The sequence below is a fragment of the Spermophilus citellus genome, assembly GCF_964194105.1.
Source record: "Spermophilus citellus genome assembly, chromosome: 4".
Classification (NCBI taxonomy): Eukaryota; Metazoa; Chordata; class Mammalia; order Rodentia; family Sciuridae; genus Spermophilus; species Spermophilus citellus.
This window is the reverse complement of record NC_138185.1, coordinates 12,256,635-12,283,535: the sequence shown is the minus strand read 5'-3', so window position 1 is coordinate 12,283,535 and position 26,901 is coordinate 12,256,635. Positions and strand designations below refer to the sequence as shown.

The 26,901-nt window shown below is 43.9% G+C and overlaps 2 protein-coding genes across 4 annotated transcripts; one reads left to right on the top strand and one right to left on the bottom strand.

Annotated features, from left to right (window-relative positions):
- The first annotated feature begins 90 nt into the window (after positions 1-90).
- On the top strand, positions 91-16,562 carry AURKA (aurora kinase A). Of its 3 annotated transcripts, none has more exons than XM_081293580.1 (9): positions 91-181; positions 3,749-3,795; positions 4,857-5,124; positions 7,332-7,386; positions 8,833-9,024; positions 9,857-9,995; positions 13,652-13,800; positions 15,858-16,032; positions 16,166-16,562. In XM_081293580.1, exons 2-9 carry the CDS (start codon positions 3,754-3,756, stop codon positions 16,343-16,345), a joined length of 1,200 nt encoding a protein of 399 aa, XP_081149706.1. In that variant the 5' UTR covers positions 91-181; positions 3,749-3,753; the 3' UTR covers positions 16,346-16,562. The 3 variants fall into 3 exon arrangements, with proteins under 3 accessions (XP_081149706.1, XP_081149708.1, XP_081149707.1); XM_081293582.1 differs by lacking the exon at positions 91-181 and adding an exon at positions 244-408; XM_081293581.1 differs by lacking the exon at positions 91-181 and adding an exon at positions 432-546.
- A 933-nt stretch (positions 16,563-17,495) lies between these two features.
- Positions 17,496-26,270, bottom strand: FAM210B (family with sequence similarity 210 member B). Its single transcript, XM_081293583.1, has 3 exons — positions 25,832-26,270; positions 20,266-20,438; positions 17,496-20,070 (listed from the first exon to the last, which is right to left on the bottom strand). Exons 1-3 carry the CDS (start codon positions 26,015-26,017, stop codon positions 19,854-19,856), a joined length of 576 nt encoding a protein of 191 aa, XP_081149709.1. The 5' UTR covers positions 26,018-26,270; the 3' UTR covers positions 17,496-19,853.
- Positions 26,271-26,901: the final 631 nt, after the last annotated feature.

The following is a 26,901-nucleotide window of genomic DNA, read 5'->3' as shown; positions in this document are numbered from 1 at the left end:
ACGTGAGTCAAGTCGTCGCGTTTGTTGTGAACCAATCACATAGCAGCCTCACCCTGGTTTAAGCCAATCATCTTTCGGATTAGAGGGTTTAACTCTTCTTTAAAATGAAGAACCTTTGAATTGTAACGGCTGAGCTCTAGGGAGAACTCGGCGGCTCGGGGTCGGAGGCGTGATCCTGCTGGTGGGTAGGGTGGGCAGGGGTGGGGGGGCCGCTGGGTGCGGTGGACTAGGGCTGCGGACCAGGGCCGGGGTGTTCTCCCGTTGCGCTGGCCGCCTCCCCAGCCCGTCTTCCAGCTCCCGCGGCTGAGCGCCGAGGGACGCAGCTGCTGGGTTTCGCCGCTGGCTCTGGAAGCGGATTGGGTGTCTGGGGTGGGCTTTCTGCCCGGGTTTTGTGCCGGTGGAGACCTGGTAAGAAGAGACAGCCTTCGCTGTCGTGGGGCTGGGAGTCTACGAGCTGGGGAGATACCCGGCGGCCGCGGTGGGGCTTGCGAAGGAGGCGAATAGGGCTGAGCTTTAGCGGGGCCACTTGAGTAGAAGAGCTGGAAGGTCCGTTGTCCTGCTGGCTGGATGAAGGAGGGCAGTACTAGGGGGACCTCGCAGAGGCTGGCCTGGTTCGGCCTCCCCTGCTGTAGACCTGGGTGCATTGTGGGGTCTTCTCAGAGTCCTGGTCAAAAACTAGAGCCCACTGCAGGCTCAGCAATCAGAATCTCGGGGTGGGATTCCCGTGTCATTAACAAGCCCTCCAGGGGATTCTTACATTGAGAGCTAGTAGCGCAGCCCTTGCATGCTAATTCTGGGGGGATGTTAAAATGAAGACTAGGACTGGGACCCAGATAACAGACATCCGGTGAGGCAGAGGGAGCTACTGCCCTCGACTTTTCAGGTCTCCATTTCCTCCTTAACCTTCTTGTTCCCTTGAATAAAGGCTCTTGGGCAAGATATACACTTCTTTGTCCCTCCCCTTCATCTCTGAAGATATCCATAGGTCTGAAGGAGGAAAAAAAGATTATGAAACCCGCTGTGCTGTTAATATTTTCCTCTGCACATTAGTAAACCTCTAGTTTTAACTGCCTGGGCCTGTGAAGGTCATTGGTCATGTGATTCCTGAATCTGGTTGCAGATCTGAATCACCTGAAGAGCAGTGGGGAATTGTGGATCAGAATATTATTCCTTTATGCTTATTCATCTAACTGTGAAAGAAAATAAATTTGAACAAATGTCTGTACTTCTAGAAGAATGTTGACTAAAAGGCCTTGAGCATATGTGATCTCATTAGTCTGCTGCTTGTAATTATTAGGGAAAGTGAAGAAAGCCTAGAGCTTCTGTGGAAAAAAAAATAAACATTTGCTTGGCACAAACATGAATTTCCTTTTTATAACTGTTACTAATCCACTGTTTTATATAAAGGCTCTGGGCTTGTTAGTCCAGTTGCTGTCTTCATTGTGGAGGTATTATTTGTAAGGTGGATATGAAACTCTGGGAATGGGGAATACTTTCTGATTGGATTCTAGAATAAAGAGAACACCTAGGTCAAGAAGGTTTTTCTGCTTTCTTTGGTATTTCTTCTATTAGATAGGTATTTGTGCCAGACTCTTGTTATTGATTTCCTTTGTCAGTGAATTGGTTCATTCCCAAAGCACTGGAGTGTGAGTTGTATGCTAGATGCTATTCTAGGTTTAGGCTGGCAACAGTGAACACAATAGGACTAAGCTCTCACTCTCATGGGACTTATTTCTGTGGAGTTTCTGAGCGGTAACAAAGGATATCTGAGTCTGGGGAAATAGGCAGTAAACAGATGCACATGATGATATAAGATGTTAAGGGCTATGGAGAACCATAAGATTATTCAGTAAGGAAGCATTGGGCAAAGATCCAAATGAACTGGAGTGAGCTAAACATGTGGAGAAAGAAATTAAGAGGTAAAAGGAACAGGAAGTTCAAAGGCCTTGAGCCAGGAGACACCTTTGAAGAAAAGCTTTGTGTGACTGATATGCAGTGGACAAAGGAAGTCAGGTGGTCAGGATCCACATTTTATGAGTTCATAGGCTTCTCAGTGCATGTAAGAGTTTGCATTGTTTTGATGAAGCTGGGGAACCATGGGGACTTCTGTACCAAGGACTAACATGTTTCACGTTGATGGGATCAGTGGACCATAGTGAAGCAAGGGTGGAAGTGGGGAGATCTTTAGGAGTTATCTTGCAAGTAATCCAGGGGACAAAATTATGGTTAAAGCAGATAGTACCAGTAGAGATGGTAAGCAGTGATAGTTTTGAAGGTAGAGCCTACAAAGTATGCTAATGGATTTAGGTATGGGGTTTGAGAGAAAAGTAACTACAGAAAGGGTTATGCTAAGGCTTTCATCCAGAGCAGCTGGCAGAACGAATTTGCCATCAGCTGAGATGAGGATGTCTGTGAGAGGGATCAAAACATCAGTTTTGGATATGTTAAAATTGAGATGTTTGGGCTGGGGATGTGGCTCAAGCGGTAGCACGCTTGCCTGGCATTCGTGTGGCCCTGGTTCGATCCTCAGCACCACATACAAACAAAGATGTTGTGTCCCCCGAAAACTAAAAAAAATATATATATATTAAAAAAAATTCTCTTTTAAAAAAAAAAAGAGATGTTAACCAAGTGGAGATGTTGAGTAGAAAGTAGATAAGCTAAATCTGGAGTTTAGAGAAAGGTCTGTGCTGGATATTTGGGTATTTGGGCATCCTCGGCCTGTGGGTGGTACAAAAGCCAAGGAGATCGTGTGAACTCACCTTGGGAGTGTGTGTAGGTAGTAAGTAGTTTGTGTAGATAGTAGTGCTGGGCTTGAGCTCAGGGTACTCCATAAGCAGGGAGGAGAAAGGAGTGTGGAGGGGTGAGAAGAGGTTGCCTTTTGGATGCATTAGTATCAAGATGCCTGTCAGACAGTTCTGGGAGGTCCTAAGCAGATACTTGGATATTTGAGTCCAGCAGTCAGAAGAGAGATTAGGGCAGAAGATGCATTTTGAGTTATCCATTAGGATACCTCTATTAAGAGGTATTTAGAGCTGAGGCATAGGATGAAGGTCTCTATTAAAGGGTAGACGTGGAGGATACTCATTCTTGGATCATCCCAGATAGCACAGTTTGGGGGAAAATGAGGCCAAACCAGCAAAGAAGGGTAAAAAACAGCTAGTGAGGTGGGAGATAAACCTGAACCTTAATAGCAGGGAGTAGGAAGAGGTGAGCCACAAAGCCAGCTGCTGCTGAGATGCAGATGAAGGTGGAATTATTTGCTTTGACAGCGCTAGGGTTCAGCCATGAGCCCTTAAAGTGGCAAAGATAAAAAAGCTTAATGGGGAATGGACTCAGGGAGGGTGAGAAATAGAGATGAGGGAGCTTTGCTGTTGGAAGGAGAACTGAGTAATGGGGTTATGGCTTGAGGCAGCTCTGGGGTAAGAGGGGCTTCTAAGATAGCAGGAATTCCAGCTGGCTGTGCATGGAAGGAAGTGATCCATTAGAGCAGGAAGTCAAATCCAGGAGTGAAGAGTGCTTGAAGGGATGGGATGACATGCAATGTATGGGGGAGGGAGGGGTTGGCTTGGTGAGAAAAGCCACATGCCTGTACATGTGTGTCAGATGAGAGAAGTCCTCCCTCATCAGCTTCATTGGGATGAAATATAAAGATGTGTGTGGAGGCCTTTCATGGACAACTGTAACTGCCTAGCACAACATTTTGGAGCAGGAGGCTGTTTTTAAAGGTTGTTCTTTTTCTTTGCAGGCATCATGGACAGATCTAAAGAAAACTGTGTTTCCGGGCCCGTTAAGGTAAATTGAATAGTTTGCAATCATATTTATAAAACTCACGTGGAGATCAGGCTGGCATCTGAAATTTTTCTCAACTTTACTTTGGGTTGTGACTTTAGCTCCCTGTTGCACTCCTGGATTTGCCTGCAGCCTACTGTGTTGTGGTTGCTTCCTTCCAGAAGTAATTGGCTTGCATTTGAACTCTTGAGCACCCTCTCTGGAGCATTCAGGCTGATGAACTGGTGATGGGCTTTGAGGTTTCTCTTCTCTGCATAGGCCCTTGGTTTTAGATGGGCTGTTGGAGCTAGAGTAAATCTCACCCACTCCATCAATTTAGTGTGATTAGCTCAGGGTTTTAGAGTTAATCGTTACACTTCACACAGGTGTATAAACACATTTTAGTAATAACTTTTGAAGAGCCTATGTTTGTAAGCACTTGGAAAATAAAACATTGACAAATAATAGTAATAAATTTATTATGGAAAGTCTGGTGTGTAACAAAATTTAAACTTTGCTTGAAGATAAACATTGTTGGACAGTCTTTTTTTCTAAACGTATTATCAAAATGATTTTATTTTATTTTTTTAATATTTATTTAGTTGTAGATGAACACACAGTATCTTTATTTTTATGTGGTGCTGAGTATCGAACCCAGTACTTCACACATGCGAGGCAAACGCTTGACCACTGAGCTGCAGCCCAGCCCTCAAAATGATTTTAATGGATTGGAATTTTTGTGTTTGGTTTTGAAAGCAGTTTAGGGAGTATATTTCCAAGGCATTGAGAATTTTTAGGAAATATTTAGTGTTCCCCTCAGTAGATGGACATGTGTTGTTAAGGGAATGAGGTTTTTTTTTTTTTTTTTTTTTTTTTGGTGGGGGGGTGAGGAATTAGGATAGGAAGTATTCAATTATCTCTTTCAACCATTTTCATTCCTGTGGAAATGCTCATTAAAATAGCCTTTCCCTTCCATTTATTATCAGTGCTATTCATTATTTTTCTGTGCTAGGAAACTCCGGAATTCTCAAAACATCCAACCTTTATTCCGAAGTCCATAAAGACTTGTTTCCTTCCTATTCCAGGCTACAGTTCCACATGGTGAAGGTCCAAAACGTGTTCTGGTCACTCAGCATATTCCTTCTCAGAACCCGTTGTCTACAAGCAGTGGCCAGGCTCAGCGGATCTTGTGTCCTTCAAATTCTTCCCAGCGTGTTCCTTTGCACGCACAAAAGCTCGTCTCCAGTCAGAAACTGGGACAGAAGCAATTGCAGGCAGCCAGTATACCTCGTTCTGTCTCCCGGCCAGTGAACAACACCCAGAAGAGTGAGCAGTCCCAGCCATCAGGGCCTGGTAAGCTAGCTTTTGAGTTTCATTGAAGTCATTATTTGGAGCCCTGTCTTTTACATCACATCTATTGAGAATGAGTAGAAAATAAGATGTCCACATTCAAGTAAAATGTCTGTGCTAATACAGAAAGTTTCCCATCCTCTTGAAGAGTTGGGCATCCAGGGACAGTGCCAATCCCATGTTCTCTTGATTGCTTATTAATGGGATATTGGGTGTTTATAGCAGATACATTTGAGGAACTGGAAATGTAAAGTTTGGGCATGTGGAGGGAAATACCAGAGAAGCAGAATAGAGGCACACAAGTATGATGGGTCAGGTCACATGGGGCACTGCTTCTACTATTAAGGGGGTGGGGCTTCATTTCATGCGTTGGGAAGCTACTGAAGGTTTTTGTGGTACTGGAGATGGAACCCAGGGCCTTGCTCATACTTAGGCAAATGCTCTCTATTGAGCTAAATTCCCAGCCCATTTTCAAAATGTTAATTTTGAGGTAGGGACTCACTAAGTTGCGCAGGCTGGCCTTAAACTTGCGATCCTCTTGCCTTAGCTTCACAAGTAGCTGGTATTATAGGTGTGTGCTGCCACGCCTGGTGATACTGAAGGTTTGAGCAGAGATGGGACTGGTAAGCCTTTAAGAAAGCTTCCTTGGGAGGTACTGTGTGAATTGGAGGGCAGCAATGCTGGATCCAGGGTTCCCAGGTAGGAAGAAGGATGAAATCAGGGTGGTAGTGATCCGAGTAGGGTGGAGCAGGGTGAATGCCAACAGTTACATCAGGCTCTGAGACAAATGACTCCTTCACCCATGTTGTCTTATCAGTCTTCATAACTACTTCATGAAGGTAGCCAAAGTTGTTAACTCCATTTCATAGAGAAGGAAGCCAAGACTTGGAAGTAGTTAACTTACGCAAAGACAGCCAGGAGGGAGAGGTGCCAATAAATTTAAGAGCTCATTTAGGATGCTGACTGAGAGAATTGGGTGATAGGCCTGAAAGATGAGTAAGAAGGAGTTAGGGATGATGGTGTAGGGAAGAAAAAGAACTTGTCCACCCTCAGAAGGTTTGGTAAGTGGATCTGTAAAATATACTGACAGTAGACAGATTAACGGGAGAAAAGCCATTTTAAAAAAAATACTTTTATTTATGTATCTATGTGGTGCTGAGGATTGAACCCAGGGCCTCACATGTGCCAAGTAAGCGCTCTACCAAACTGCAGCCCAAGAAAAGCCATTTTAATTCCATGTATTGCCCAGGAATCACAGAGTATGAGCTTCAAGGGCCAGAGGATTGACATTTACATTGCATCTTGAGCTGCAGAATGTAGTGGATGCCCAGGGCTTCTGGGAGGAGGGAGGCAGTGCCAGGCCACAGAGGGCAGGGAGGTGAAAGCATGGGGAGCCTGGGCTGTGCTGCTAGCTGGTAGAAAATCTCTTAGGTGATGGCCTTGCTCCCAGCTTCTTCCTCTACCAGGTGCTTTCCTATGTCAGTTTGATTTAAAGATGTGCGTTGCTCTTAGGAAAGTTTAGCTTTTTTGAGCTCTCCTGTCTGCTGCTTCCCCAAAATAGCAGCTTGAAATCTGCCAGAGAAGTGTCTTGGGTGGCACATTCTGGCTTCCTATGGTCATTGCAGCGTGGACCTGCATTCCAACACCTGAGTGGAGCATACTGTGCTGAGAAGGGTTGAGGTATTGGAGCAAGACAGCTGAAATGTCCTGTTTTCACAGCTAATGAAATGGTGACTCTAATTTCTTGCTGTGCAACTGCTTGCTGTATTTCTATATTTCACCTTGGAAGGAGGGTGGCTGTCTTATGTTTTTTGCATGCTGTTGATGATTGAGATGTACTGTACTGATGCTGGATGGCTCCATGTAGTGAGGTGGTGACAAGGCCACAGTTTGTCATGGGTGGAAAGACCCTCTAGAAGCTCTTCACTGTAAACTGAGACTTCAATGGAAATTTGCACATTCTTTGTCTTTAAATTATTACTGGAAGGCCTAACTGTATACATTCTTACTCATTTTGTACAGACCTCATGGTGGGAATCCTTTGGGGTTTAATAGACATTGTTCTATAAAGAAACTAAGAAAGCCCAGATTATCAGTTGTGACATACTATTAATATTTTGGTGGATGTTCTTTGATCTTTTCTTAAAAAAAAAAAAAAAAACCTTATTCTATATAGTTCTAAAAATAGTATTTTAATTTATTCACTATAGGAAATAATCCTGAAAGGGAACTGGCATCAAAACAGAAAAATGAAGACTCAAAGAAGTAAGCTTTCTTATTTATCAAGTTCTATACTATTAGTCCAGTAAAATATACCATTTCATTGCAGACTTATGAGGGTTTTTTGGGGGGGGGATGCTGAAACTGAACTCAGGGATGCTTAAACTGAGCCACATCCCCAGCTCTTTTATTTTTATGTGGTGCTAGGGATTGAACCTAGGGCCTTGTGCATGCAAGGCAAGCACTCTACCAACTGAGCTATATCCTCCCAGCTCCAATAGCTGAGGCTGGCTTTGAACTCGTGATCCTCCCACCTTAGCCTCCTGAGCTGGGATTATAGGTGTGCACCATTGTGCCCAGCTCATGAGAATTTATCTTCATTTAGAAGAAAAATGTTTCCAGAATTGTAAACAAGTCTCCCCCACTCCCCATATAGGTATTTACTAGGGGCTTTTTCTTTTAAATTGCTTTTTAAATATAGAAAAAACTTGTAAGACTCTGTTACAGAAAATGTGCAGTTCTTCTCTACCCTCAGAAGTTACCAGTGTGTATAACTTACATGTGCTCTGCATATATTGTATATGCTTTTTTAATTCTTATATAGAAGTTCAGGTGTATTTGTTATGTTTTGAATTGGGGTCTTACTAATTGCCTATCTGGCCGCAAACTCTTGGGCTCAAGTGATCCTCCAGCTTCAGTCTAATGAGAGCTGACTACCCACCACACCTGGTTAAAAGTGCAAGTTTTTAAAAAACTGTCACATAGTAAAACTGTTAAATGTGTATGTGACTGTAGGTATTTTATAGTACTGATATAATTATTGCATTTGTTGTGTACTGAAGAGGCTGGCTGTGGTATCTACCCCATTTTCTAAGTACCTGCTCTTAATCTCTGAACTGGACTCGAACATGGGGGAGCAGGACCAGGAATGACTCCATAGTCTTTTTTTGCTTTTAGCTGCCTAACAGCCTTTCTCAGAATTGAACTCTAGTAGTTCTCATGCCCCACTGGCCTGTGGGGTCCTGCCTGCTTCCCTTAGCAACAGTATTTCTGTGTCTACCTCTAGAGTGGGCTCTCCACCTCAGAAAGGGTTAGCTCCTCAGGATAGAAGGAAGTGGTTGGTTTGACACAGGACCACAGGGGATCCTGAGTGCTCTTCCTCTGGAGTTACTTATCCTTTTATTTGGTTTTTAGAGTTGTTGGTAGGCCTATACTGCTGAGCCTGGAGTAGCCCCAGGACATTCCCATTGAGGGCTGCTCTTTTAAAAATGCAACATCATTCCTAAATACTGCCTCATAGAGCTAAAGGCAGCTGGGGAAGTTGGGGTTTAATGATTGATTGCAACTTGTTACTGGTGGCTTGGTTCTTGTTGAGGGTACATATGAAGTAATTTTGAATATAAAATTATTTATGGAATGTCTGCTACTAATTGATAAGTTGTTAGCAACTATTTTTTTTTCATACTTTAAGATGTTCAAATTACTTTTTAGAAGGCAATGGACTTTGGAAGATTTTGACATTGGTCGCCCACTGGGTAAAGGAAAGTTTGGCAATGTTTATTTGGCAAGAGAAAAACAAAGCAAGTTTATTCTGGCTCTTAAAGTGTTATTTAAAGCTCAGCTGGAGAAAGCAGGAGTGGAGCATCAGCTCAGAAGAGAAGTAGAGATCCAGTCCCACCTCCGGTGAGTGTCCAGGCTGCTGTGCAGAGGAGTGGTTTTGGGATTTAAAGTTCCTAAAGGTTAAAAAGCTGAAATCTCTCTTTAGAGGGCTTGCTTCATAGTGTCGTGAAAAACCATTAAATATGTCATTTTCCAAATACTTAGGTGCTATTGTCCTGAAAAATCACTTGAGGATTTAATGTTTTGTTAAGGAAGTAATTTACCTGGGGCTTGCTGCTGAGGTGTGTGTGCATGTGTGTGTGTGTGTGGGGGGGGGATAATTAAGAGGATTGCCACCCTTTTATCTGAGCTAAGTAAAAGTTGCCTCTGGTCAGCGGGATGTTTTTGCTTTCAGTGTTTTCCAGATTTGAATTAGGTGCTAATACTTGCACTCTGGCAGTATCTGGCCTGTATTCCACCTGCCATCACCTGGTGGGGGATCTGGATGTGGCAAGCAAGACAGGCTGTGCCACCCATGCCCTGTGGCATTTGGCTGCTGCCATGACTGCACACTGCTCTTGTGATACTCTTTTGAGTGGATGTCATGCTCTTTTCTTTTAGTATGTAGAATAATATTGAGCTAGATTTTCCCCTCAAGAATAGTGATGCCTATAGGAAGGAAATAGTAGTCTGAGCTGAAGCTCCTATGATACTTTAAAATGTGTGTAAAATGACAATGTGTGTGTATTTTTCTTAGAGCAAGCCTATAGTTTCAGACTCTCAGGTGGGGTTGGGGAGCAGGCTATTGTGTGAAACACCACTGGTTTTATTTACATGAGGGTTTTTCTTGGTATTTGATAGTTACTTTGGGGTCAGCTCTGAAATCAGATGTTACAGTCCTTATCTTTTGTTGTAGGCATCCTAATATACTCAGGCTGTATGGCTATTTTCATGATGCCACCAGAGTTTACCTAATTCTAGAGTATGCACCGCTTGGAACTGTCTATAGAGAACTTCAGAAACTTTCCAAGTTTGATGAGCAGAGAACTGCTACTGTAAGTTTTCATTTATTGTCCAGGCTAATTGTTTCCTTTATACCTATTTTCCAATGCAAACCTGCCTTTCGTTATAGTAGAATAAGTTCTTTCTTAATGGAAAGGTAGCTTAATAGGTTCAAACATTTGAAATGGCAAAATCAAAAGAGCTTAGTTGTACCCTATGTGCAGATAAAACTAGGCACCTGGTGGAATGCTGTGACTGGTTTGTTTCCATAGCTGTTTTTTCTGTGGAAATGTGTATAGACAGTTGCCATCTTTTAAAGATGATGGTTTACTTTAGAATGGTAATTCTTCAGATTCACAGCAATCGTGAAGAAGATAGGAGGTTTCCGTGTGCCCGTGCCTGGCTCCTGTTGACATCTTGCATTGATATGGTACTTTTGTCACAGATAATGAGCCAGTATTTATGTGACCATTAACTAGTCTATGCTTTTGCAGAGTTGGTTAATATTTCTCATTGTTGGGTAGGGCCTACGGGCTTTGAGAGGAAGACTTAAGAGGGCAAGTGGGTTTGTATCATGTCTGGGATGCGCACTTTTTTTTTTTTTTTAAAGAGAGAATATTTTTAATATTTAATTTTTAGTTCTCGGTGGACACAACATCTTTGTTTGTATGTGGTGCTGAGGATCGAACCCCGGCCGCATGCATGCCAGGCGAGCCCGCTACTGCTTGAGCCACATCCCCAGCCCCTGGAATATGCACTCTTAACATAACCTATTACCTGGGGCGGTGGAGGGGCTACAGCATGCACCTCAGGAGGTGTTTGCCAGGTGTAGCCACATGAAGCTCCTGCTTTCCCCCTTTCCCTAATATCCTTTCAAAGAAAGTTGCTGCACAAAGCCTACACTGAGTGGAGAGTGGGAGAAGGATTTAGGTAAATTATCAGGAATTATGTACCAGAGAACTTGCTTGCTCTTCCTTATTATATTCAACCATTATACATAAAAGGACTCATGGATATTATTTTATTCTGATTTATAATCCAATACTACTTTATTTTGATGAACAAACTGTTCCAGCTCTGGATAATGGGTGTGCTCAGTACCACTGGGGGGGGGGGATCATTGCTTCTGGGACCTTGGTTGACAGGGCACAAGGGAATACATGTATACAGTAATCATGTATATACCTGTGTCTAAATAGTTACCCATCTAAACATGAGTTCATACTGAAATCTTTACCCAATCTTTTACCACATGGATCATTCTGACCACCTTCCCTTATCTAGGACTACTAAGCCAGCATTGAGAAACCTGGATTTCGCCGTCTACCATGCATTTACTTACACGTCCAGTGTACCTACATTACTACATATGTACGCATATGTCAGAACTGCTAACCAGTTAACCCATGGGAACAGCTGTCAACTAGAGTAGTGTACACAACTTCTTTTGTATGTTTTATAGACACTGTTTCCAAAGTTATTTAGGCCAACATACTCCATCTACACTCATTAGTGAGGTTGCTTCATACATTTGTAATATACTTAGATTCTTCATAATATCCTAGGATGGCACTTGATCCCTGAGCCACATCCCCAGCCCTATTTTTTAATTTTATTTAGAAACGGGGTCTCACTGAGTTGCTTAGCACCTTGATTTTTCTGAGGCTGACTTTGAACTTGTGATCTTCCTGCCTCAGCCTCCTGAGCTGCTGGGTATAATACAGCCCAGTATTCACTTTTAATGCTATAAAGTTCGGTGGATTTTGAAACGTGTAACATCATACATCCACCATGTAGTGTATAAGAGTTTCACAGCCAGTAAACCTGGCATCACCTGCTCAGTCCTACTTCCTCAGTCTCTGGCAACCACTGAGCTGTTTACTGTCTATTGTTTTATTGTTTCTAGAATATCATAATTGGAACCATAAGAGCACATAGCCTTTTAAAATTAGCTTCCTTCACCTAGTAATAAGCATTTAAGATTCATCAGTATTTGGGGGGGGGGGCGTGACAGTTTTCTTCTTTTCCAGTTCTTATCCTTGCCAGCATTTGATGTTGGTGTTTTGGACTTTACTCATTCCTATAGATGTGTAGTGGTATTTTCTTGTTTTAATTTACAGTTTTCTAATCGCAGATGACATTGAGCTTGTATATCATCTTTGAGGCACCTGTTGAACTCTTTGCCACTTTTAACTTTTTTTTGTTGTTGTTACTGATTTTTAAGAGTTCCTTGTTATGTTTTGGATACAGATCCCTTATTATATATGATTTGCAAATATTCTCTCCTAGTCTACGCCTTGTTTTTTCTCATCTATGTCTTTCACAAAGCAGTTTTTAATTTAAAATTTCAGCATGTCAGTTTTTTCTAATCCCAGCAACTCCAGAGTCTGAGGCAGGAGGATTCCAAATTGGGAATCAGCCTCAGCAACACCCCAAGGCCATAGGTAACTTAGTGAGACCCTGTCTCAAAAAATTTAAAGGGCTGGGAATGTTGCTCAGTGGTTAAGCACCCCTGGGTTCAATCTCCAGTACAAAAACAAACAAACCCCTTAAAACTTGAGGCACTGGGGTTGATTCTCAGCACCGCATATAAATAAATAAAGGTCCACTGACAGCTAAACAATATTAAAAAAAAAAAAAAACTTAAGGAAACAAAAATAACATTGTTTTTGCATACTTTTATGCTGACTAATGAATTAATATACATTAATTAATATAGTAATTAATATACATTAATGTAGTTTTTCTTAGTTATTTTATGCAGCTATAATGGAATACCTGAGATTGGGTCAGTGTAAAGAATGAAATTTATTTCTTCTAATTCTGGAGTCTGGGAAGTCCAGCAAGGGTCCCACCTCTGGTTAGGGTGGTCTTTTTTTTTTTTTTTTTTTTTTTGGTACTGGGTATTGAACCCAGGAATGCTTTATCACTGAGCTATATCCCTATCCCTTTTTACTTTTTTTTTTTTTTTTTTTGATGGCTCTGGCTGGGGCTGTCTTATTGTATCATCCATGGAGGAAAGCATCAGAGTAAGTGCCACAGAGGAAGAGAGGGAACTCAAGCCCATTGACAAATCGGTGTTGATCCACTCATTGGAGTGGTACCCTCATGACCCAGACACATCTCCCCTTAGGCCCTCCTCTGAACACTGTTGCATCAAGGGTTAAGTTTCCAACTCATGCTTTTTGAGGGACACATTGAAACCATAGATGGCATTGTTGATATGCCAGTGAGCTTAAGTCTAGTTTGTTTATGGTTTAGAATAATTTTTTCCTGATACTCCTGAAGTAAATTTTTATCTTCAAACAGGTTATATTGTTGTAGAGTGATCTTGGTTTTAAAAAATGGGAATTGGCTGCACTTAAAAGATATAAAAGAAAAAAAATTACATGAATCCCTAATTTGAGTTCTTCAGCATTGATTACTTAATTCATTGTAGCTGGGCCATCAATTGTCATGAGGGGGTGTAGTTATAGTTCATAATCGGTCTTTCCTGTCTTTCAATGTCACATCAGCTGTATTGGCAAAGAGGTAACTAAGTACTGAATAATTTGATGTTCAATTGATTTATATAGACATATATTGCTTCTACAGTGTTTAAAACCTGCAAAACATGTTAAAAATCTATTGTATTTTCTTTTAGAAAAGATCTGATATTGTGTTGTTCAAGACCTAAAACAGATGTTTGATACTTTTTTTTTTTCAATAGTACATAACTGAATTAGCAAACGCCCTATCTTACTGCCATTCAAAGAGAGTTATTCATAGAGACATTAAGCCAGAGAACCTGCTTCTTGGATCAACTGGAGAGCTCAAGATTGCAGATTTTGGGTGGTCAGTACATGCTCCATCCTCCAGGTATGTAACATTATAGAGGTGGAAGTTGTTTAGCAGAAGTTCTGGGGGCTGATCATATACTAAGTGCAAAAATCTCTAAAAATATTTTGTTAAGTTGGGGCAAGTGACCAACCCAGAAATAATTTAGGTCTGATAATAGATGTTGTCTTTAAGAAAACTTTATTCTGTAGCCAAGTAGGGCTATATATGGCACTCTGGGCCCACTGTTAAGGATGCTGAATGTCTTTAGAGACTAATGAAGAGGATGGACAAGTCAACTTGTGACAAGTCTAAGCAAGATGCAGATGTGTAGAGAAAAGTCCACCTTAATGGTTGCTTCCCAGATAAGGAGACAAGGAAAGTTCCAGAGACAGCAGTACAGAGATCTACAGCTGAAAGTAGTTTTTTGGGGAACTTTGAAAACCAAATTGGTTTGGCTGGATGACTGAGGATGGTGATAAAAGAGTCTGTTTGCTTTTTGTCAGCAGGAGGAACAGTCCTTTCTTTAACCCCCTTAAAAATGAACAGAGACATCATCTAATGAAACAATTGGGCCTTAGGTGAACCTGCCCAACAAGAGCAGGTTTTAAATTGATTTGGGTTTAAATAAGCTTTGACGTCTGGTGTTGAGTGGGACATTGTAAAGTGTACATCTACTGTTCAGGCTTGTCAGCTTTGAGGGAGGACTTTAAAAGTCATCAAGTGGTAGTTATTAAGATAAAGTCAGTTAAAAGAAATTGTGTAGCCTAAAATAGACAACATGGGGTGAGGTCTTAATAGGTCATTTCTGTTGTCTGCCATATGTTAAATCTGCTGTTACGGTCTCTTAGAATTGTAGTTTCATGGGGCTGCAGGGTTTAGCTTGACCTTAATGTGTCCAGTGGTGTCACCATGACAGAAAATACAAGGCTTATTTTTTTCTGAAGAGATCATTTATATAAATGTTGATGGCCACGTCACCCTGCATCCTGAATGTTAATAACTATAACAGTTTCCTGGTTATTGTGGACCACTGTGTGAGAGCCCCTGATGTAGTCTCAGTGGGGGTGAGAGCTTGGACATCTGCACAGGTAGCTGCATACCTGTTTCACTGAATGTACATTTGTGTGCTCACGAGACACCAGGCAAGGCTGAGCGCAGCTCAAAGCAACAGGAACCCCCCCCCCCCGGCTGGATGTCTGTCACCCCTAGCTTATTCCTAACCTTGTTATGAAATGGCCGAGTTGGTAGTGGACAGCATGCTGGTCTGCCCAGTGCCTCCATTCAGCAGGTCTTAATACTGCCATATTGGCTGCATCTGTTTTTTTGAAAATAGGCTACAGCATCATGATCCTTGAGCACCACCTAAAAACCAAGGGATTGTCCTGTATAATCACAACCATTATCACACCTTAGAAAATTAATAGTGTTGTTCATATCTTTATCTATGTTCGAATTTCCCCAGTTGTCCATGAAATTTTATCTTTGTATTGCGGATTGGACTTGAGGGCACTGAGCCACATCCCCAGCCCTATTTAGTATTTTTATTTAGAGACAGGATCTCACTGAGTTGCTTAGTACCTCACTTGCTGAGGCTGGCTCTGAACTTGTGATCCTCCTGCCTCAGCCTCCCCAGCTGCTAGGATTACAAGTGTGAGCCACCAGGCCCTGCTATAGCTATTTTTAGAAGTCAGAACCAATAAAGGTCCATCCATGGTATTTCATTCTTTGGTCTTGATCTAGACCATCCCTTTCATTTTTTAAATGTATTTTTCTGATTATGGTGTCACGTGAACTACATTTACAGAGAACTTTGTAAGACAGCTTTTTTTTTTTTTTTTAAATGATACTTTCAGTTTCTTCTAGATTATTCAGGTTCTGTAGCTGGACAGATTTGGGCTGAAGCTTGGTTGCTAGCTATGTGATCTTACACATCTCTCTCTTCTGTGCTCTGCCCAGAAATGGGGTTGACAGTGCTTCCTGAATAGCATGGGGTCTGGCCTGGTGGGGGCGCTCAGTCAGTGTTAGCATAATTAATGATTTAGCAGCTGCCATGATTTTAAAACCAGAGCACATCAACCTGAGCCTCCATTCTTTAGGAGAACCACTCTTTGTGGCACCCTGGACTACCTGCCCCCTGAGATGATTGAAGGCCGGATGCATGACGAGAAGGTGGATCTCTGGAGCCTTGGAGTTCTTTGCTATGAATTTCTAGTTGGGCAGCCTCCTTTTGAGGCAAACACACACCAAGAGACCTACAGAAGAATATCACGGGTAAGACGAACAAAAGGACCAGCACTATTAGAATTATTTTCTTATCAGCCTGAACTTTAGGCTAAGGTTGGAATAGCTAGGCAACTTGGTCTCTCTGACTCGTGTTTATGACATGTTGTCACTTGTGCTCCAGGTTGAATTCACATTCCCTGACTTTGTGACGGAGGGAGCCAGGGACCTCATTTCAAGACTGTTGAAGCATAATCCAAGCCAGAGGCCAACTCTAAGTGAAGTACTTGAACACCCTTGGATCACAGCAAATTCATCAAAGCCACTGAATTGCCAAAAAGGCAAAGAGTCAACTAGCAAATAATCATAATTGTGCAGGGAGAGAAGTGTTGAACCAGGGCTGCTATATAGTCTTCAGGAACATGCTGCTGAGACTCGTCTTACCTACCTGCCTTTGACCTAAAGAGAGCACTATGGGAAATGTCACGTGTCCTGCTGAGCATGCAGTGCCTCAGCCTCCCTGCCCAGAGAGCTCCACTGTAGTAACCACACCCTTCAGAGGGAAAGCAGCCACAAGTCGTGCTGCTATCGCCACAGCTGTGCCAAGCAAGGTGGCCTTGCAGGAGACAGACTGGGAGTCTGGTTGTGAAGAAAAGTGACCACTTTGCCCTGAGTCGGCTAAGGAGCTGTATAGCAACCTTCAAGTACCTGAGTGTCTGTGTTAACTTATTGGGTGGTCAAGCCTGGGAAAGCTGTTGGAATGAATATGTGACTTCCTTTTAAATGTTAAAATAAAGGTTTTTATATGGTTTTTTCCTTCCATGGCATCCCCTTAGATTCAGTGTCTGTCAACTTTATTAAGCCTGTGGTTTCTTGTCCTCCTTAATGCTGTGTGATGTAGGAGTTGTTTCTAAATGTTAAGGGCTTTTTTTTGGGGGGGGGTGTCTACCTGTAGTGCATGGTTAATTAATATTTTCACCACCTGTTCATTGTGGTGAACAGGTTATGCTCCAGGTTAAATTCACATTCCCCGACTTTGTGGCAGAGAGAGCATATCTCACCCTCTTGACTGTTGGATAGTCTGTAGTTCCTGGTGTCCTCTGTCCATCAACCAAAGATAGGGTGACAGCAATGAAAGAAAGGTGGAAGTGTTTAACTTTGACCCAGTAGAGAAATGTTGCTTTCATGGCTGAATCAAGGCAAGAGACTAGATTTCAGATATGTCAATGTGGCCAGCACAAAGAAACTTCCACATCTAAGTGACAAAGTATTAGGCTTCAAAACATGACTGAGTGAAACTGCAGAGGTGAGCCCCTTAAGGCAAGCCACTCTGAGACCAGAGTAGTAACACTTCATGTACAATCCAGCCCCGTCTGTCTCAGTGCCATGCGATGGCAGTGATGCTAGCTAAGTATGCTCAGGATGTTTCCCCAGCACCATAGCTCACTGTGGCAGCATGTTGGCACCCTGGTCAGTGCTGTTTGTGATCAACAATCATGGTTTACCAGAAAACAAAATCTTCAGAAACTTTATTTCACAGAATTGAAGCGTTTTACTATGTCAGATTAAAAAATCAGGCAAACAGCTTGCATTTTTAAAATAGTTCAGTTTCATTCCTTTTGTTCCATTAAAAACAATGTAAATACAAGCAGTCTGTACATCTTGCTGGTGATTGCTTGGTTTCCCTGATCCTTTGACCTTGTTCTCTTTTTTTGTCTTGGCCACAGGAGTAGAATGGTATTGGGGGTGAGGAAGTGATATGGCTATTTGTTATGATTTGTATTATTGCTTGTTTTTTCCATTCCCATTACTGGCAGATTTAAACCCTTAGTCCTGTAAGGCTTTTGACTAGTTTTTTTTTTTTTTTTTTTTTTTGCAGTACTGGGGATTGAACCCAGGAGTGCTCTATTTGAGCTGCACACCCAGGCCTTTTTTAAATTGTGAGACAGGGTCTCACTAAGTTGCCAAGGCTTGCCTTGAGCTTTCGATTTTCTGCCTCACTCTCTCAAGTAGCAGGGATGATAGTGCATCACCTCAAGTGGCAAGGTCAGCTTTTTGCATAGGCATTGCTAGGTATCTGGGAGACTGGTGCATATGGGGGTTAGGAGCCCAAGGCTGACAGATCACTGTTTAATGGCTGTCTAGACCATAAGAGAAATTAGCACTGGTGTTGGGCATCTTGCTCAGTTGTGGAGATATCCTTTGGAATTAGGTTCCAGTTTCAAATAAGTGCTTTTGGAAGTGGACTAACATTTTTAAAGTGGGAAAACTATATAGTTCCACTATAAAGTGATATTGCAAATGGATGTCTGACCCATAGAAATTCTTTTAAATATTAACAGATACTGATTGGCCTGGGCAACTATGGGTTAACTAGGAAAGTGTCAACAGCCAGACTCAGTAAAACCAATGTAGTCACTTAATAGTTCCTTTAGTCTTAAAAAAAAAAAGGTATGGTGAGTCAGAAAGATAAATGCAACCTTCAAACATGCAGCAGAGTAACTGTTAAAACTGGGTTCCCAGAGTGTGGAGCAAGACCCTGTATCAATCAGAGCACAGCCCCCAGGAAAGAAATTGATGCTGAATCCCACAGAGGGGGAAGCCTCAGTTATTTCTAATTCTGGTCTAATCTTCCTGACACTTGCCCTTGGCTGGATGAAACTGGCTTGGTGGACTAATTTATACCTGCTGCCTCCACTCCCTGGTTTGTGTTACTTCAGGTTGCCTTCTTACAAGTTTTCTTTTTATTTTGGTACTGGGGTTTGAACTCAGGGAGTGCTTTTATTACATCCTTAGAGCTTTTTATTTTTGAGACAGGGTCTCACTAATTAGGTTGCTGAGGGTCTTGCTAAGTTGCTCAGGCTGCCCTTGAACTTGAAATTCTCCTGTCTGAGGCTCCTGAGTCATTGGGATTATAGGTGTGTACCACTACACCTGGCTAAGTGCTAGTTTTTTAAAGGAAGTGTTATAAATCTTTCAGGTATATAATTTTAGCTTAAAAAAGTAATTAGTGTAAAAAAAAAGAAAAAAAAAAGAAAAAAAGTAATTAGTGTAAACATTGTGACTTCTGGAATATCTCAAGTTTGAGACAGAGTTAAGCAAAGATTGTCTCAGCTTTTCATATGTGCCAAATTCCTCTGTGAATCTGGGCACTGGAAGCCAAGTGATGCTCTTGGACAAGGTTCCCATGTTTTACCTGAACAGAGAAATGATCTTGACTTCAGAAAAGCCATTGGAGATGGGCCCCATGTTCAGATTTGAAAGTGTTTTGGGACCAGTGAAACAGCAGAAATGCTTTCTTTTCCCAAAAGTGTAATGCGGGTCATGGGGCTGGTGCTAAATTTAGATTGTGGAATTAGCACACATTGTTAAGTTATGCTGTATTAACTGTGCAGCACAAGCAGCTGTTTTGCAGAACATTGCAAGTTAAACTGCAGGCCGTTGATGGTAACTCAAGAGGAGGGGAAATTTTTAAAACCAGCTAAATCAATCATTGCTTTTTAAGAACTTGAGCAAAGGTTAGCCCCCTGAGTTTTTTGCAGTTACACCCTTACCAGCGGTTTTCTAGAGGGAATGATCTATAGGTGTTTGTGGTGTTGAGATGCTAGCTCATTTGTGATGTCTTGCTGACAGATATGTACAGAGCCCTCTGATGAGTAGCATTAACAAACTAAAAAGCAAAAAAAAAAAAAAAAAAAAATTACAATTATTCAAAAAACCTGCTTTTGGCTGGCAAAGGTAAAATTAACCCATGAGAACATAACAACAGGCCTCTTCCTACCACCCCCCCCAAAACCTACAATATTAAAAACCAATCCAAATAAGGTAATTTAAAAGAAACAGGGTTTCAGTGCTGAGGACCAAGGTGCCCATCAAGGTTTTGCATCTGGAGGTTTGAAAAGTCCTACTTTCCGAAAATATCTGACAAGGAAGGGCACAGTGACTACCGTGATGCTGATCCTCACTGGTGCAAACAGCTTGTGGATTGCGTAGGCCACCACAAACGTGCTGGTGCTGGTTGCCACACTGGACGGTACCAGTGACTCTTGAAATCCGAGTTTGAGCAAGATCGCAGACATGTCTACACCACTGGAGGGGAGGCAAAACAAAACACAACTATAGCAAGGGTTTAAGTTAATAAATTTGTTTGGCTGTAAAATTTATCACATTTTTAAAGATCCTATAAAAGTAGCTGGAGGAATAAAAAGTTAGGAATCAAGTTCTCATTCATATAGGATCTTACATGACATTAAAACATATACCTATTACCATCAGAAACCTTACCTGGAGACCACCATGTAAAACAGCCCCACGGAGATGAGTGAGATCCCAATGTGCAGAGATATGCCGATTATACCGTATTCTTGAAAGACCTTTTTCAGCTGCTGTGACTTGCTTTGCTTTCCTTCTATGCCACCTGTGTTGCTGCCTGTTGTCTCAGTGGCTCTGTTGGGGTCCTGTGCATACATATACCAAAGAAGGGAGACTAGGTTGGTGGTCATCACTGGCTTGTATACTCACTTCTTCACCCCCCAAAATGTCAGTTATTCTCTTCAGTTTCACTTAGTCTCTTTGCAACCAAAGGTTACCTTCTAGGTATGGCAGACAGAATGATGGACCTAAAGATGTCCAAATCCCAATCCCCAGCACCCATGAACCTGTCTCTTTACATGGCAAAAGAATTTTGTAGGTGTATTAAAAATCTTGAAATGGAGAGAGAATCCTGGATTATCTAGGTGGACCCAATGTCATTACAGGGTCCTTGTAAGGGTTGGTAGGAGAGTCAGTGCCAGAGAGGGAGAAGGGATGGCAGGTGGGATCTGGAGAAGCTATGCTGCTGGCTCATGGAGGCCAGGGCCACAGCCAAGGAACTAGGCAGACTCTAGAAGCTGCAGGAGGTGGTAAATGGATTCTCTCCTGGAGCCTCCCAAAGGGACCAGCCTTGCTGACCCCTTGACTTTAGCCAGTGAGACCCATGTTAGATTTGACCTCTAGCAGTGATTGCATGTGTCTGTTAGAGCAGCAAGAGTGACTCCTGTACTTCAGGACTTGTTTACTTGGGGGACATCAGTGATACTCCTTTAGGTACTTTCTCTGAGCCAGGTGGTCCTCTGCTGTACTGCACCATATCCATTTGGTTTCCTTTCATCCTCCTGGCAGCCTGCTGAGGTAGACACTACTGTTTTTCCCACCTTACAGAGGAACAGCACAGTCACTGGCCCAAAGTCATTAAGATCAGAGCCTAGGTCACCTGATGGTCATGTTGGGCACATGACCACCATGCTGTACACTACTGAAAAAGAACAGTGGGGCAAAAGCTATATGGCTTATTTACTCCAGGACCAAGACTCACACCTCAGATCTGAAACAGGGAGGGTCCAAATTCTTGGACAATTTTTTTTTTTTTAAAGAGGAAAGAGAGAGAGAGAGAGAGAGAGAGAGAGAGAGAGAGAGAGAATTTTTTAATATTTATTATTTTTTAGTTCTCGGCGGACACAACATCTTTGTTTGTATGTGGTGCTGAGGATCGAACCCGGGCCGCACACATGCCAGGCGAGCACGCTACCGCTTGAGCCACATCCCCAGCCCAAATTCTTGGACAATTGACTAGGATGTGTACAGAAGTCTGTATGAATGAATGTGGCATCTGTTAATACTTATGGATCACCTACCAGGCCTGGAGAAACAAAAACCAACCCATTCAACAAAAAAACACAACAGAGAAACAAACCATGCCTGTGTTGGAAAATGCAAACCTCAGTAAGAGAGCACTTTTTTTTAAAAATTTTTATTGTTGATTGTTCAAAACATTACATAGTTCTTGACATATCATATTTCACACTTTTAACCAAGATTCATCAGTAGTCCCTAGAGCTGGTCCAGGCAGGTAGCGAGCACAGCCTGTGAGCTTGCTCTGCTTAGAGAGCCTGCAGCTGCACTGCTTCCCCCCTGTTTTAGAGCATGCCACAGCTGAGCACACTGCAAGGCAAGGGGAAGGAGCATGCCAGCCACAGTGCCCAGGAGATGGGGTCAGGCTCTCAGATGGCAAAGAGGCATGGACATGATATGGGCCTGACAAAAGTCTCCAAACCCGCCCCCTGTGCCTGCACAGCCCTAGCAGCCAGGTGTTGGGACTTCTGGCCTACTCCAGAATTGCCCTGGCAGCCAATGCTTGAGCAGGGCCTCTTGCTGATCATGTCTGGGGTGAGGCTCCAGATGCTGTTTCTCTCAAAGGCTTCTGTCTGTGGACACTGCAGACTAATGAGGATCTAGGGAGCTTTTCTATGTGGTGTGGTATTACAGAGGTAGGGTGAGGCTTGGTACTGGGCTTTGTAATTCTAAGGGGATCAGTCTGGCATACTCCCCTGGCTGATCTTCTCTCCTGCTCACCCCAGGACAGAAGGGGAGGGTCCCACTGCTTTTCCATTTCACATATTTTAGGTGGAAATGAAAATGTCACCTCCTCCAAGAGGTCCTCCATTGCCACCTTCAGATCTTTATCAAATATCACCCTCTTTGAAACTAACAGGAAACTGTTAATCCTGTTGGAATGTCTCATTCCTACCATTCATTGTCTTGCAATGTAGCTGGAAGTTTGGCTGCCTTTTGATTTTTCTTTTATGGCCAGAAGGCCTTTTGCCAAACTAGAGGGTATAAACAAAAGGGCCCTCCACAGAGACACTATGCTCAGTCTGGTGAAAGGACAGACTGGCACATAACTGAGTTTCATTGGGCCAAGTGTCAAGGATGGGAATTGAAAGGGGCTTTCAGCCACCATCGGTTTAATAGCAGGTTTAGCCCTGGAAGGGCCTGTGGCTTGCCATCCTATCAGCTCTGGCAGCTGTCCCATCACCACAAGAGGCAGTAGGGCTTGTTTATCAGAACAAGTCGACCTCTCTCGGCAACCATTGTGACTGGGGGTGCAGGGCTAGTCACAGACCTTAAGGACAGGGGGAAGTTACAGGCTGGTAACCACTTTCCTTCCTTCTCCTCAGAGGTGGAAAGTTCTGGAAAATTGTCTTCCTTTAGGAATGGTCCTTTTTTTGCAGGACATGGAGGGCACTGTGCATTATTTTTCCTTGCCCTCATGAGGGTCCATACTCAGTGCTTTCATATCCACATATATATGATGCTCCCTGCCCTGCCCCAATAATATTAAAGAACAAAATTTGTATTAGAGAAGGGGCAAGAAGGTTGGAAGAATGAACCTAGGACCCTGCCTACAAGTTGACATCGTATTTTGGACTGACACTTATTTTTATTCATTGGCTAAATTGTAATGACACTATATTGCATTTACTTTGTACCAGGCACTGTTCTGAGTACTTTGGAAATATGGATTCATACAATCCTTATCACACATCTGAGAGATAGGCATTCCTGGCACCCCCACTAAACAGAAGAGAATCCTGAGTGCCCAGAGAGGCTGCATAACTTACCAAGGATCACACAGAGATGAACTGTCCAAGCTGGGACTCAAACCTAAAGTCTGGTTCCAAGGCCTTTACAACTGTACTGTGTTCCTTGCATATTCATGAGCATCTTCTCAGTGCCAGGCACTGTTCCAAGTACAGGGGACACAGCAACAAACAAAACCCACCAGGAGCCTATGGTCCAGCAGGAGGAGAGGGACAACAAACAAAAGTGAAATACCAGGGCTGGCAGAGGTGACAAGTGCTATGGAGGAGCACCTGGCAGGATTCCTGGCAGGAAAGCTGCAAGTTACAATGAGGGAGGCCAGAGCTGCAGAGGAGAGGACAGGCTCAGAGGGCGAGTCATCTGCCTAGGCATCCTGTCCCCTCCCTAAGGGGTCAGTGGCCTATTCCTGCAGGCTTTACATGAGTGTGGATCATATTAACTGGAAAAGGCTGGTTTCTTCGGTGCTTTACTGCTCCCTTTAACAGAGCTCCTAACTATAGGCAGAGGTGGGCATGTCTCTCAGGCACTTAATGAAATGCCTGATATATTTTGAGACCCCAGCTGGGCTTAGCCTTCTTGCTTCCAATGCATGCAGCTAGAAGCAGCGGAGGAGGGGTTGGCTGGGCTCCATCCAAAGCCAGACCCTCTTTCTCACCTGCTCCAGGCCATCCTGGACAAGGGTCTTCTCAAGGAGATCAATATCTTTTTGTCTTAAACTACAGTTTGGTTCTGATCCTGCCTTGACTTCACCCATCTATTAGAGAGCTGGACAACCAAGGACAGATCATAGGCCCCTGGGGGGAGATGGGGAGAGATATATATATATATATATATATATATATATATATATATATATATATATTATATTTACTGTGATTTTAACAATTGCTAATGTTAATCTAGGAGATACCAGATGCCAGGAATGAACATTATCTCATTTTACATTCACACGCTACGAAGTGTGAACTATTAACATCCCATTTTACTGGTGATGAAACAGAAAAGTGAAAGCATTTAATCGAGGCCACATTCAGTGCTTCTGTGTGAACACAACCCTATCAGGAGAGGGCTTGGGCTGGGGATGAGGATGATGGAGCTGACAGAACAGACAAGCAAAGGCCATTCCAGATGATGAATGCAGAGAAGCCTGGCCCCACGGGTTAAGGGGCAGCCAGTGGAGGCCCCTGAGGCATCACCGGTGGTCAGGGAAGGACTCCTGAAGGAAGGGATGCCTAGGTTGAACGATGAAGAATCAACAGGAGGGCTGGGGTTGTGGCTCAGTGGTAGAGCACTTGCCTAGCATATATGAGGCATATATTCAGCACTGCATATAAATAAATGAATAAAATAAAGGCCCAGCAACAACTAAAAAAGATAAGTAAGTAATAATAAAGAATCAATAGGAGGCAGCCTGGTGTATGCGGCGGATCCCAAAGACTGTGCTAAGGATTTAGAGGCAAGGCCCTTGTGCCATGCACCAGGCAGGAGAGGAGAGGGCAGGGGAGGATGTTTCTCCACCTGGAGGACAGGCTTAGAAAGAGCATGCGCCAAACAAATCCCACTGCTACTTACTAGAAAACTATGGAAAGTTCAGGACGGGCTGCCCCAGTGTGAGGCACCCTGCTCAGGCAGGCCTGCATTAGCCCATGGAATTTCCCCCAGACTCTTGTCTGGAAAGTGCTAATTTCAGCCCTTGACAGGTCAGCAATGCTGGGTCAGGCATACAACCCAGAGTGCAGAGTTAGAGGCACCCTGATGAAGGACTGGGGCTCTGGGTCCTGACTTGCTATTTCTGTATCTCCAAACTTCACTACTACTTTATTAGAGACCCACTAAAAGAAAAAGAAAAAAACAAATAAAGGAAAGCTGTTCTGAATGGAAACTAGTTTTCATTGAGCATCATGCAAGGCAACCAGAATAAGACACAGTTCCACACCATGGATTTTCTGCCTGAAGAAGATTGCTCTTCTAGTTAGATAAAAAGGGTGGAGCAGCAAGCTAAGGAGGTGTTAGATAAGGCAGCACCCGGAGGAACTTTCTCCTTGGCCAGTGCTCTAGTGTGGAGGCCTGAATGGGACTTCAAAGGGGCAACACCTAAGGCCACATCAGGAAGTTCACAATAAGTCTAGGCCCCCTAAGATTCTCTTGTTACACCACTGTCCTGGTTGAACGCTTTGGACACTGGATCTCTGCTGGGCATTGTATGACCTTGGGCAGGCCACCAATACCTCTCTGAGCCTCAGTTTCACCTACTGTCTATTGGGAAGAGCCATTTCTTGGTTTATAGGGATGTGGGGACTCAGGGACCCCTGAGCTGATCGGTTTTGGGGAGCTGCAAGTGCAAATTGTCCTTGCAGCGGAAGTGGCCTGCCCCTGGCACTAGGCTTCTAACAGCAGGGGATCGGAGGTTAGGATGAGGTGGGAGGCTTACCTGGTGGACACGGCAGTCCCCACCAGCGGTGCGCAGCAGCCGGGCGTCTGGCCCAGGCCTTAACAGGGCCAAGGCCAGGGGCGGCGGGGGACAGCGGGTGGTGGCGCCCAGGAGCCGGGTGGCACGAAGCCGGACCCGGGCACCCATCCTGCCCGCCGGGAGCAGCAGTGCCAACAGCGCAGCCATAGTGCGCGGTTAGGCGCAGGTGCCGACTCTACCGACCCGGGAGGAAGCAAAAGGCCGGAGCGAGGAGGGCGGGGCCGGGGCCCGCGTGCCCTTCCCGGTCCCGCCCCAAGTGCTGGGGTCGGGCTCCGGATGGGCGGGGCTGGAGACGGTGCTCTTCCTTCCTGGCTCCACCCACTCGTCCCGCCTTCTGGAGAAGTGGCCGGGGTTTACCGGCTGCAGGCGCGCGCGCCTTCCGGGTCCCGCCAGCGCAGCGCCTCTGGGCGGGGCTTCAAGCGCGCGCCTGCCCCTGCCCGTCAACCCCGCCCCTCGGGAGCGAGTCTCCGCAGGTGTTGGCCGGAAGCTTGGCTTCTCAACTGCAGTAGGATTGAAGGGTGGGCACAAGGGTCGGGTGGGCCTAGGGCTGCAGCCTGCCAGAGCTTTCATGCCAAGTGGAAAGTCCAGGCGCAAAGTCGCACGTTATCGATTCCATTTCTGTGAAATGCCCAGAACAGGCAAAACTTCAGAGATCTAAACAGATCGTTGGGCACCTGAGGCTGGAAGTGCGAGATGGGACTGACTGCGCAGGAGCGGATGGGACTTTTGGGGCCGGGAAGATCAGCTGAATAAGTACAACTCGTGCCATTGGGCACTTAATACGGGCCAATCTCACATATGCAAATTATATCTCAAAGGAACAGTTTAATAAGTCCTACGTGTTAGCTGCATTCCAACTTAACTAACCTCTTACAATTACGGAAATCAACTTGGACGTGTGTGCATTATTCTGTTTATCTGTTTGTAGGGTGGAGTTACAGCCCCACCAGTTAGAGGATTTGGGGGTGGTCCCAAAGCAGTTGGGTGGGAGTGCTTCTGCTCAAGTGTAGGTGGTGAGAGTTTAAGAGCAG

Coding starts and splice junctions, on each gene's coding strand:
- FAM210B (XM_081293583.1), bottom strand. CDS start 26,017: ATGGCTGCGCTGTTGGCACTGCTGCTCCCGGCGGGCAGGATGGGTGCC. Junction 20,439..25,831: donor GGGACTGCCGTGTCCACCAG/GTAAGCCTCCCA, acceptor ATGTATGCACAG/GACCCCAACAGAGCCACTGA. Junction 20,071..20,265: donor TTTTACATGGTGGTCTCCAG/GTAAGGTTTCTG, acceptor CCTCCCCTCCAG/TGGTGTAGACATGTCTGCGA.
- AURKA (XM_081293580.1), top strand. CDS start 3,754: ATGGACAGATCTAAAGAAAACTGTGTTTCCGGGCCCGTTAAG. Junction 5,125..7,331: donor GTCCCAGCCATCAGGGCCTG/GTAAGCTAGCTT, acceptor TATTCACTATAG/GAAATAATCCTGAAAGGGAA. Junction 9,025..9,856: donor GAGATCCAGTCCCACCTCCG/GTGAGTGTCCAG, acceptor CTTTTGTTGTAG/GCATCCTAATATACTCAGGC.